We start from the raw sequence: 12,344 nt of genomic DNA on the forward strand, positions 1-12,344 counted from the left end.
AGAGCGGTGCCGCCCAACTTGGTGCAGTGCTACCCTTGTCGTCGCTCAGCGCTCGGAATTGGCGCCGTGTCTGTGCTCAAAGTTCAGATAATTTCATCTTTGACCTCGTTGCCGCTGACCTTTCAAGGCGCAACCAAAGCGTTCCTGCGCTGCGCTTTGCCTCTCTGCTCTGAGCCCAACCTCGCCGTTTTGCCGCAAATGTTTACGCGGCGATACTCCACAACTACTCCGATACTGCACCCAATACCACTTCATGCATCACTGCTTGTGAAACTAGTTAGCACTACACTTGGCAACAGGTAACATTAACCTACTGTTGGCAAATAGCTTGCTTAAACACAGTTAAAAATCTTAAAGCTAAACAGTCTAAAGTGTGGCTGTATTTCACTCGAAACCGGAAGTCCCGGTCTGTAGCTAACGACACAGTGTAGCTTACCGGTAGCCCGCACATTTATTTTTCCAGACACCGTGACCACTCCAGAGTCGGAGATGATGGAGAAATAACTGTTAACTTCCTCGTGCCTCCCTATTGTCATCCATGCGCCAACCTTTTGCTTTCCCAGTTAGTTATGTAAACAAACAAACCACGAATGGTAAAGCGCGTGGGCACCGATGGGACTTTATGGTGCATTCAGGTACACCCAGTAAAGTCGTGATGCATTCAGGTGCAAATAATGCTTGTTTTCAAAGTACTTGTTAGAACTGTAATGGTATTATTAAGTACTCAAATCGCTACTCGGTATCGGCAAGTACCCAAATGTACTTGTCTGAAAAAAGTGGTATCGGTGCATCCCTAATGATAATACTAATATGAGAATAATTATAATGATAATATGCCTTTTTTTTACAGAAAAACATTACAGAACATGATCAGCCGGAGTCAGTGAAGGTGACGTTTGAATCGCTTTGTAACTACTACAGGTAAGCAGACTGTAGATACACAAACTCATGATCATATTCTCGTACACATCCCGATCACTGTGGATCAGCAGCAGCTGTGTTTTCTCTGTGCAGTGATCAGGATCCAAGTGGCCTTCTCCTGCTCCCACCTAAAGGAGCCCACTCAGACTTTGACATCAGCCCCTTACTGTCAGTTATGGAGACGTTGCTGCTGGTGGCAACAAGAGAGGTGAGGCCAACAGCATTGTATTAATCAACACAACAGCAGCTTGGAATCGTCTCAACTCTTTCACAATATTATTTACCATTTATCAACGGCCCTCTCCACTTCTCCATGTACCTTTTTCTAATGTTCCTCTCTGTTCAACTGTCTCCCATCTCTCAGTGTGAGGTGATGATGGTGGATGAGAATAGTGGAGCCAGCAGGACAGTGTTGCTGTCCTTGTTCTGGGCTCTGCAGGGTAGTCTGCTCTCCTGGTGCTACCTACAGCTCAAAGGAGGAGCCTCCACCGCTATCGCTATGGAGCTTGCCAGACACATTCTACTAAAATGTGAGATAACTGCGAGATGTGTGATATTACAGCTTCCTACTTTCATGGTTAGATTCTGTGTTTGTTAGAGCACACAGCCTGGTGCTGATCAGTCAAATGTGGACGTCCAACAGATGGACGAACGTCTGAATAAGTTGTGTAATGGTTCAGTACGAACATTGACACGGAGTAGAACTCATCAGTGAGTGGACAAGAGGATATGCTTTCAGTCTGACAAAATGCTTCTTCTTTATTTCAATAGATGTGGATCAGTTCCTGGGAAGTGTCAAAGGTGTCCTTGGTTCTCTGCTGGGGAGGTACACTGGTGCTGATATTACCGACAAACTCGGCAGCTCCATCCTAGCCACAGTCTTCAGACAACTGGTAATACAATCTTATCTCGTGATTTTGAATTCCCTTTGATTTTGAATATTACTGTGCAGGGAGCACAGTAATAAAGTCGACCATGTTGAGTGAACGTAATATTTGTTCTGGTCCTGGCAGATGATTTTACTCCTGGAGCTGTGCTCTTTGGACATCCCACACAGTGTGCTGCTGAAGAGCTTCTCCTCTCTCGTCGAGCTACTCAAAAGCCTGTCCAGTGATACTGGAGACATCTTTTCTAAGGTCAGTCCACTCTGACCTTAGTGTACCACAATGTATACAGGCGCGTATCCCATTGTATGAGTAGGAATGGAAAGGTGGAAATGCAGACCAGTATTTGGGGTTGTGGAGGGTTGGAAAAGTACAGCACGACAGCACGACTACTGTGAACAGTGGTAGTAGAAGCACTCAGATCCATTACTTAAATTAAAGTAGCAATACAAAAATCTCTATTACAAGTGAAAGTTATTCTTTGAAAATGTCACTAAAGTAAAAGTATGTAAGTAATATTAATTAATATAAGTACTGATGGAAATGGCCTCTGTGTGTGTTATACTAATATATAATATTATGGGATTATTACTATTACTGAATGTGTAAGTATCATTTTACTGCTTGAGTTGGTAGAAGTGGATCTAAGTTAACTCTTATATACACTACCGGTCAAAAGTTTTAGAACACCCCAATTTTTCCAGGTTTTTATTGAAATTCATGCAGTTCAATATCTTATTGTACTCTGAAATGAAAGAATAGAACAAATGAATAATTTAAGTTAAAAAAAAATGTATTAACAAAAATATATTCTAAATTTTTGACTCATCAAAGTAGCCCCCTTTGGCAGATCTAACAGCTGAACACACTCGTGGCATTCTTTCTACAATGGAAATCAAATATTCTTCAGAAAGTTCTTCCCGACTCTGTTGCAGAAGTTCCCATGAATGTGTGGCACTTGTAGGTTGCTTTGCTTTCACTTTTCTGTCCAGTTCATCCCAAACCAGCTCAATGGGGTTTAAGTCTGGTGACTGTGCTGGCCACTCCATGTTTTTAAGCTTACCATCTTGTTCTTTTTTTGCTAAGGTGATTCTGGCATAGCTTGGACTTATGTCTTATTATTATCTTGCTGTAGGATGAACCCCTGACCAACTAGGCGCATACCAGAGGGTACTGCATGGCGCTGAAAAATGCTGTGGTAGCCGTTTTGGTTCAGGGTGCCTTTCACTCTGTACAAATCACTGATCCTGGATCCAGCAAAACAGCCCCAGACCATCACGCTTCCTCCTCCATGTTTGACAGTTGATGTCACACACTGAGGAACCATCCTTTCGCCTACTCGACATCCATCCATCCATCCATCCATCTTTGTCCGCTTATCCGGTGTCGGGTCGCGGGGGGAGCAGCTCCAGCAGGGGACCCCAAACTTCCCTTTCCCGAGCAACATTAACCAGCTTCGACTGGGGGATCCCGAGGCGTTCCCAGGCCTGGTTGGAGATATAATCCCTCCACCTAGTCCTGGTACTTCCCCGAGGCCTCCTCCCAGCTGGACGTGCCTGGAACACCTCCCTAGGGAGGCGCCCAGGGGGCATCCTTACCAGATGCCCGAACCACCTCAACTGGCTCCTTTCGGCGCAAAGGAGCAGTGGCTCTACTCCGAGCTCCTCACGGATGACTGAGCTTCTCACCCTATCTCTAAGGGAGACGCCAGCCACCCTCCTGAGGAAACCCATTTCGGCCGCTTGTACCCTGGATCTTGTTCTTTCGGTCATGACCTACTCGACAGCGTACAGAAATTCTGCGTGATGAACCGAAGATTTCAAATTTTGATTCATCGGTCCGTATCGCCTTCTTCCAGTCTTCAGTAGTCCATTGACGATGTTTCTTGGCCCAGGCAAGCCTCCTTTTCTTATTCTGACGTCTTAGCAATGGCTTTCTTGCTGTCGTCCTGTGAGCCGCCTATCACGCAAGTTGTTGACTCTCAGAAACTTGTCTTCTGATTCTGTTGTGGCTTTGGGTCTGCCAGACCTCTTCCTGTCAGTTTCCCCCAGTTTCTAAGTGCCTTTTGATGATGAAGAATACTGTACTCACTGACACCTTGACTTTCTTGGCAATTTCTCTGTAGGAAAGACCAACATACTTAAGTGTTATGATGGTCTGTCTCTCTTCCATTGTTAATTGCCTTTTTCCCGCCATGTTTATAGCAACACACTACTTTCTGCAGTACAATACTGTTCAAATAATGCTCACGAGGGTACGGTACCACAGTGTGTTCCAACAATACTTTTATACAAACAGAGGGCTTTGTAAGCAATCCAGGACAAGTTGGCAGAGGTGTCAACTTGTTACCTTACTTAAGTAGAAATTTTGGGTATCTATACTTTACTGGAGTAATTATTTTAAAGAAGACTTTTTACTTCTACTCCTTACATTTTCACGCAATTATCTGTACTTTCTACTCCTTACATTTTAAAAATAGCCTCGTTACTGCTATTTCAGTTTGGCTTGTTTTCATTCCGGCTTGTCATCGCTCAAAAAAACACACACAGAAAAAAAACCTATCCAGGAAAATCGCGCCCATCCGGATAGAGTGAATTAGATTGTGGTTGGATGAGAAGTATAAACATATACCATTCAGACACCTTATTGGTTTGTATACCTGCACAGACCCGGTGATAATACGGCACCGGTGCCTTAACGACCGTTATCTACCGGACCGAATAGCAATGCAGATTTCGTTGCCTTATTTAGGTGCCACTTAATTGCCTGGGCTTCTCTCTGATGCTCCAAAAACGTAGTAACGTAGTAGCTGGAGTAAACACGGTTACAATGCTGACAGCTAAAAAGTGTAAAAGTGTGTCTGTATTTCACTGGAGAGGATTTTAACACCAGACTGTAGCTGCCGTTGTCTTAAAAACAACACAGACTCATCCTGAAATAAGTTATTGTTATTACATTTTTAATAAATCACTTAAATTTGACCCTGTGGCCTTAGCAATTTTTTTTTTTTTTAGATAAACTTTTTATTGTTTTATATTTTTGAACAGACAAATACAATTGAACAAGGTGCTCCTTTTTTTGTGGAGGTGGGGTAGTGCACTATAGGCCCTGTGGGGGCTAAGCTTTTGTCCTTAATGCCATTTTTTCCCCCTTGCATTACGTTTACACTTTAAGTAGTTTTGAAACCAGTACTTTTACACTTTTACTTGAGTAAAAAGCTTGAGTTGATACTTCAACTTCTACAGAAGTCTTTTCAAACCCTAGTATCGATACTTCTACTTGAGTAATGAATGTGAATACTTTTGACACCTCTGCAAGTTAGAACACCTGTGGGAATTGGTAGCACCAACTTTCAAAGCTTGATCAACCTCCATTGCTGCAGAACAGATTTTTTTTTTTTTAACATTGTTAACCCATTTCTTGTTCCCTGAAAATGTACATTATTTATCAGTTTTGGGTAACCTTTTTTTTTTTTTTTTAACATCAGGCAGTTCACCACTTACCTTTGTACCATTTCAAGCTATTCATTGGACTTGAACTGCTAAAATTTCAATAAAAAAATTGGGGTGTTCTAAAACTTTTGACCGGTAGTGTATACTGTTGGGTAGTTAAATCTATAACAGTGCATCATATTTTTATACATATGGTTTGTATAAATCTCAGTCTGTAAAGTAACCAGTAACTGCAGCTGTCAGATAAATGAAGTGCAGTACAAAGTACAATATCTCCCTCTGACATGTTGTGGAGTGGAAGATAAAAGTAGCATAAAATGGAAATACTGAAGTAAAATATAAGTGCCTCAAACTTGTACTTATGAACGCTACTTGAGTAAATGCACTTTGTTACATTCCACCATTGACTGTAAGATGAAGTGCATGCCTCGTCACTGTTAGGTGGATCAGGAGAGCTGGCACCAGCCCCAGCAGCCAGTGGTACTGAGGACCTGGAGCCTGGAGTCACCTCACAACTATGAGAACAGCCGCCACGAGACCAGCATCTTTGCCTGCCCTGGTGCTACCTCCTTTGAGTTGGAGTTTGACGAACGCTGTGAGACAGAGAAAAGGTGACTGATGTGAAACATTACATATTCAGATGTATTTCTTCATCCCTAGTGAGACTTTTTTCGAACCCATCCTCTATGCTCTTGATATTCACAGATACGACTACCTAGAGTTCACAGATTCTAGAGGTGGGAAGGTCCGCTATGACATGAAGGTTGGAAGTGAGAAGTGGCCAAAGGTAGGACATGGGAAACCATTCAGTTGTCTCCATGTGAAAAACACCGTTGTTGCTTATTTAATTCACACGCATGCTGCTTCTCTTTGCTCCTTCAGAAGGTGACGTTTGACGCTGGCCCTCAACTCCAGTTCCTCTTCCACTCTGATAGCAGTAATAACGAGTGGGGTTACAAGTTCACTGTGACAGCCATGGGCCTGCCCGATATCACTATTTCTTGGATGTCAGACCTGCAGCTGCTCGTGGCTCGCCTGATGGGTCGTCTCGCTTCCAGAACCCTCGCCCTGAAATCGCCCCACGGTGAGTTCTTAACCTTTTATCAAACAAAGGGTCTGTAAAAGTTTTTTTTTGTGTGAATCCTTAACCAAGAAAAGTTTGGTAATGACTGTGTTGGGCTATAGTTAAAATCTTCTTTTTTTAATTTTATTTTTTTCAAATCTTGTACATTTGAAGCTTACATGAACAGATCTTGGAAAATAAAAATTATTTCAGAATGATCTCATACTCAAGCAATTTTCCAACCCTCAGTGATAGATTGAAATGCTGATATTTGTGAGTTGCTGTCTATTCCAGAGATACGCACTGTTAAGGAGCTTCCACTGGGGAAAATGTCCCATGTTCAGGCTTCTCCTTTATGGAAACCCATTCTGCGACACGGGTTGTGTGAAACAAGGGACACGAGTCAGACCAAAGCACCCACAGACCAGGTACTGTCACATCTGCTTAATCCAGTTATGTAGAAGTTAAGTTCCATTCTTAGGTTTATATTAGTCCATTGCCTTTTCACCTCAGCAGCTAGGTGGTGCTCTAATACTCTGTTGCTTTTCTGTGTGGTAGACAAACACATGGACTCTTGATGAGTTAATAAGCTTCCTGGAGGACTTTGCACGTTGGAACCCTTCCCTGGAACCAACAGACAGTAGAACAAAGCTGATGAAGACCCTCATGCAGTCCTGCAGAAAACAGCCAATGAGGAACGAGATTGCCTCCGGGTCAAAGACAGACCAAGCTGTGAATGCCCTTTGGGCAGCCATGGTATACCACACACCAGCCCTCAACCATGCCTTGAAGACCTATGGTAATGCTTGGCTTTAATCAGTGGTCATAGAGCAAAAGCTGTTCCATTTCTTCTTGCTGTGTCTTATCCTGGTAATTCTGCGTGTTTGATTAACTTGGTTGAGTTGACTTCTCCCTTCTGTTTTTTCTTTGTATGAGTAGTCAATCAGGACTGCAAGTCCTGTTTCAGTGAAGAATTTGTGCAGGTGTATTCGTTGGCAGATAGCATCAGGACATGGATGGTGAGTGTTACTGACATGTTTCATATTTTTGTTGATTATCTGCTGCTAGGTGTTTATATGATCATGTTACTGAACTATTATACTCATTATGTTTTTCCCCCTGTCAGTTGGAGATGAAGCAGAGATACCTAGTTAGCAAAATGAATGTTCCTGACGAGAAGGAAGGGGGTCATGATGAGGTTAGCATGGAGACACTAGGTGAGGACCTCAGCTTAAAGATAAATCCCACTCTTTCTTTTCGCCGACTCTGTTATCTCTTTTCTGACTTTTTTTTTTTTTTTTTTTTTTTTGTTGCTTTCTCTGTAGCTGAGATGTGCATTGAGAAGAGCCTCTTGCTCTTCAGATTCACCCCTTGTGGAGTAGCGTGCCATGACAGCGACTCTTCCAAAGCTGCAGATGGCAGCAGTGCTCCACTCCTCCGCAGAAGTTCCATCTCGGAAGGGGACTTCCAGGCCAGCTCCACACAAGGACCTCACACCACAGGGTGTGAAGAGGCAGGGCAGAGCCAGCCCTCCGATGCTCAAGCGCAAAACTCTTCTTCCTGTGGGCACGGCAGACAAGGCCACCGAGGCTCAACAGAGAGCCTCTCCTCCCTGTCAGGGGAACCAGCCTCGCCCTCCGCCTGCGCCCGTAAAGCCCCATTCAGTCGGGCGCGCCTGCGCCTCCTGTCCTGTCGATCTATAGAAGAGCCCCGCATGACCCCCTCTGTCAAGGATCGCTACCCAATACTCAAACACATCCTAAACTTTATAAGGGACCAGGCTCTCACAACAGCAAGGTGACTGACCTCCAGTCTTCTATTTAGCATTTTTTTTAATTTGTGTAATTCTACCATATAAGGTTAAATCATCCAAATCTTCCTCCTGTAGCATTCTGCAGACCCTGTCCCTGAGCAAAGCCCAGGCTCTGAGTGTGTGCAAGGTCCTGGAGATAGTTCAGCAGTGTTTACACTCCCTTGGAAAGCCACACCTCTTCCAAGCCCCCTGCATCCTGTTCCTACAGGAGCTGCTGGCGTGCCAGAAAGACTTCACCAGGTACATTTGTAGAAAATGTTTTCAGTTCAGTTGGAATAAAAGTAACTCAAATAATTCATCATATGTTGTATGTTTAAACTATAGACTAGCACAGTTCAGAATATTTGTGATTTTGAACAACGTTGTCACAAAGTTTGAATGCCATTATTGATTTGTGTCTTAGATGATAAATTGTTGTTGGTATTGACCAATATAAATCAATTTGACGCTTCAAGACATATGAATATCGGGTACATCTTGAGAAGATTTTCTTTTGCTTTGTCTTTTTCAGTTATTTCTCTCAGTTGTCAGACAGTGGCCAGAAGCTAGGAGAGGAGGTGAGGCGTTCCTACCATCAGTTGGTGCTCATGCTGGTGGAGGCAGTACAAGGCTTCAGCAGCCTGAATGAGAAGTAAGCTGTTATCCTTGTAACGTGCACCATGTTCACACATAACTACATTCACTGAAATTTAAAAAGCGCTTGCGGCAGTGATAAGTGTAAATTCCGAGTGTGTGTGCAGTGGAGTAACCTGATCCTCATCACTGCTCTCCAGAGCCCTGCTGCCAGCCCTGTCATGTGTGCAGACCTGCTTGTTGCACCTTCTAGACATGAGCTGGGAGGTACATGACCTTCCTCTCTTCTTGAATATCAAGTTTCCTGACCTCCTGCTCAACATGTCCCAGGAGAACATCAGTGTTCATGACATTGCCATCAGGTAATATTCGCCCCATCTGAGAAGATAAGGCTCCACAGTGGAAATTACATTTTTTCAGTTGATAACAGTTGCTAAGGCTAGCAAAAGACACAACTTTCATTTTTACAAATCAATTGTCTAAACTTCTTTGTGCCTCATGCGTCTATTTATTTCAAATCAATTAAGGGGGAATTTTAGTGGGCTGTTTCCCAGCCCCCTTAAATTGCAGAGATGATAGATTATTTCTGTGGTTCAAACAAATTTTCAGCCAATGGACAGAGGAGGATGAAATTGCAGACTACAAGAAGAACCAGGAGTGGATGGATGAGTGTATGGACGGGATGTTTGAGAAGTGGTACGACAAAATCGATGAAGAGGAGTCCATGGAGGACAGGAGAAAGGTACATCACAGTGCATTTAAAACATGTCTGAGCTGTCTGGGGAAACCATTGGCACTCAATTCTGAACCCGACTGCCCTAAGTGCTTCTCTGCTCTGTTTTCCTTCCTGTGCATCCCAAAAATAGAGCAGATATAGTCCTGCAGGTAATACATTTAAAGACAACCAGCAACCTCCCATTTAAAAAAGATGTTGGTGTAATATAAATGGTTATGGCTCTGTGAAGCTTTACGTACACTCATCTGTACTTTGAGCTACATGCTAACATTACCATGCTAATATGCTGATGTTTAGCAAGTGTAATGTTTACTATGTCCACCATCTTAGTGTAGTGCGTTAGCGTTACTGCACACGAGTCTTTGAAACACACACATTTTGTGTATTTCTGTTTTAATACAGACCCACACAAACCCATACACACAGTAATGGTTAAGACTGAGGTAGATACTGTAATATTTACACATAATATGACCCAATCCAAAAAAACTTCTTCTTCAATGCTGTTTGCGTGTGATGAAGTTTAACAAGCTTTAAGTAGGTAAATATTTCCAAGTAGACTGAGCTAGGATCCATGCAAATGTTTGCAAAGCATAGGTCGGAAAGTTTGACGACAATAACACTGTGTACTTAACCCGGTTTAATCCACAGATGCACATGTTCATTGCGCGTTATTGTGACCTGCTCAATGTTGTGATCTCCTGTGACGGCTGCGAGAGGATGGCACCTTGGCACCGCTACCGATGTCTGCAGTGCATGGATATGGACCTCTGCAAGACCTGCTTCCTCAGTGAGCTCATACACTCAACTACTCATACACTCGTGTAGTCCCTAATCATAAAGTCTGACAAGGGCATAAGAGCAACCCTAAATGTGAATGTGTGTGTTTTTGACCAGGTGGTGCCAAGCCTGAGGGCCATGAGGATGACCATGAGATGGTGAACATGGAATACGCCTGTGACCATTGCCAGGGGCTCATTGTAGGCAGCAGGATCAACTGCAACGTCTGTGAGGACTTTGACCTGTGCTTTGGTTGTTACAATGCAAAGAAGTATCCCGACAGGTGACACATTTATAGTTTCTCATGCTGTTAAAACACACTTAGCTTTTAGTGGTTTACCTCCTGAGTTGTTGACTTCAATCATTTTTTTAATGTTCGATTATGTGCAGCCACCTGCCCACCCATCGGATCACAGTGTACCCCATGGTGACCATACGAATCAGCGACCGTCACCGCTTGATCCAGCCCTACATCCACAACTACTCCTGGTTATTGTTTGCTGCTTTGGCCCTCTACACGTCCGAACTATGCAGTCAGAAGCAGATGGAGGGAGAGTCTTTGGACAGCAACACCTTGAGCCAGGCCTCAGGGCTGCAGACATACTGCTCCCAACTCATCACTGATTGTTTGCTCAAGGGGCAGACTGGCAAAGGTAAGTACCAACCAGAATTCAGTTTTTTTTTTTTAAGAAATTGTTCGACATTTTGGGAAATACACTTGTTTGCTTTCTTGCTGACACTTGGATGAGAAGTCTGTATGCTAAATATGAAGCCAGAGCCAGCAGCTGGTTAGCTTAGCTTAGCATAAAGACTAGAAGCAGGGGCAAACGGTTAAAAAAACTTAAATAATGTGCAAATCACAGGGATGAAAAGACTCCAGGAATTCAACATGCTGGCCATTTCAGGTTTTGTACAGATTGTACTAGATAATATGACATGCTAATTAATGAGTTTTAGAGATGAAGAGGATTTTTTATAACCTAGATCGAGGTTGTTAGCTCTAGCTTCATATTTAGCGTATGGATGCAAGAGTGGTATTGACCGTCTCATATAAGGCGGCAAGAAAACGAGTGAGTGTTTCCCAAATTGTAGAACTATTCCTTTAAACAAAACAGTGAGCTTGGGACAGAAACGTTTCCTCTATCCATTTTTTGATGAGCTTGGGTTCAACAACACAAAGCCTTTTCAGAATGTCTGAGTTGTTAAAGGCGGGCGCTTCTGTGTTTGTCCATGTGTCACATAGTATCTCTCTCCTTACCTGTATTTTAATTTAATTATATTTTGTGCTTTCATGGCAAACCTTTCTATGCCATCCTCCACGCAGGTCTACGTTCCTCAGCCTTGCTGGCTCTGCTGTCGTCCAATGAATCAGCTTCTGATAGTGAGCTGTGTCCAGTCTCTCCAGAGTCCTCTCAGGAGCTCAGCACAGCCACTGACACCTCCTCTCTCCCTGGCAGCACTGCAGCAATCTGCTCCCCGTCATCTCCCAGGGACAAGGTAAGGAACAGAAGTCCCCTTAAGGCTTATAAGCTAATACAAAGATTGAATAATCTATGTTGGAGGAGTGGATCATTACAGTGGCATGAAGAAGATCAAAAAACTAAACAAACATAGCAGATATTTGTGCTATACACATCTATAAATATTCACTAGGTCACATTATTCAATTTACACACAAAACATGTCTGGAAATGTTCTAGCTGATGTACAAAAATAGGTAGAAATACATACATTCAGTCTATTCTTGTTGAGTCTATAATCTAGGTAATGCAGGGCTCATACTGCTGGACTGTTAACCTACTGAATTGTTGCTATCCTCTCACCACTAGAGTAAACCATCAGCTAAGGAGAACAAGGCAAAGGACAGGGGCTCTCCTCCCCCTGCTCCTCCAGAGGTGTGGTCCCCCCCAAGCACTGAAGAGGGGGACAAAAGAAAGCTAGTTACCCAAGACACCCTGGACTTTTCCAGCCTCAGCCAGACTCCTTCTATGACCAGTGAGGACCCCCTCTCTCCTGTGGTTCGACGTAAGTTCTGAGACTGCCTGCAACAGGCTGATTACAGCTCTGATTGTTTTAAGTAGTGGTTATGACTATCTCTTAGTTGCCTAGATCAACCTTGTAT

The 12,344-nt window shown here is 43.4% G+C and overlaps 1 protein-coding gene across 2 annotated transcripts in view; it reads left to right on the plus strand.

Moving 5' to 3' along the window:
* The window catches only part of zzef1 (zinc finger, ZZ-type with EF hand domain 1), a 42,672-nt gene that overhangs the window by 10,985 nt on the left and 19,343 nt on the right, over nucleotides 1–12,344 (plus strand). For both annotated transcript variants that reach the window (XM_028595924.1, XM_028595925.1), the window contains exons 17-38: nucleotides 851–921; nucleotides 1,015–1,129; nucleotides 1,286–1,451; nucleotides 1,693–1,814; nucleotides 1,935–2,057; nucleotides 5,699–5,868; nucleotides 5,963–6,044; nucleotides 6,140–6,341; nucleotides 6,615–6,748; nucleotides 6,879–7,119; nucleotides 7,260–7,339; nucleotides 7,447–7,537; nucleotides 7,646–8,117; nucleotides 8,209–8,373; nucleotides 8,645–8,764; nucleotides 8,907–9,068; nucleotides 9,316–9,448; nucleotides 10,094–10,232; nucleotides 10,340–10,505; nucleotides 10,613–10,875; nucleotides 11,547–11,719; nucleotides 12,052–12,247. In XM_028595924.1, coding sequence (XP_028451725.1) covers nucleotides 851–921; nucleotides 1,015–1,129; nucleotides 1,286–1,451; nucleotides 1,693–1,814; nucleotides 1,935–2,057; nucleotides 5,699–5,868; nucleotides 5,963–6,044; nucleotides 6,140–6,341; nucleotides 6,615–6,748; nucleotides 6,879–7,119; nucleotides 7,260–7,339; nucleotides 7,447–7,537; nucleotides 7,646–8,117; nucleotides 8,209–8,373; nucleotides 8,645–8,764; nucleotides 8,907–9,068; nucleotides 9,316–9,448; nucleotides 10,094–10,232; nucleotides 10,340–10,505; nucleotides 10,613–10,875; nucleotides 11,547–11,719; nucleotides 12,052–12,247 — 3,586 coding nt within the window. The remainder of the gene's footprint in view (nucleotides 1–850; nucleotides 922–1,014; nucleotides 1,130–1,285; nucleotides 1,452–1,692; nucleotides 1,815–1,934; nucleotides 2,058–5,698; nucleotides 5,869–5,962; nucleotides 6,045–6,139; nucleotides 6,342–6,614; nucleotides 6,749–6,878; nucleotides 7,120–7,259; nucleotides 7,340–7,446; nucleotides 7,538–7,645; nucleotides 8,118–8,208; nucleotides 8,374–8,644; nucleotides 8,765–8,906; nucleotides 9,069–9,315; nucleotides 9,449–10,093; nucleotides 10,233–10,339; nucleotides 10,506–10,612; nucleotides 10,876–11,546; nucleotides 11,720–12,051; nucleotides 12,248–12,344) is intronic.

This window comes from Perca flavescens, chromosome 13 (assembly GCF_004354835.1).
Source record: "Perca flavescens isolate YP-PL-M2 chromosome 13, PFLA_1.0, whole genome shotgun sequence".
Classification (NCBI taxonomy): Eukaryota; Metazoa; Chordata; class Actinopteri; order Perciformes; family Percidae; genus Perca; species Perca flavescens.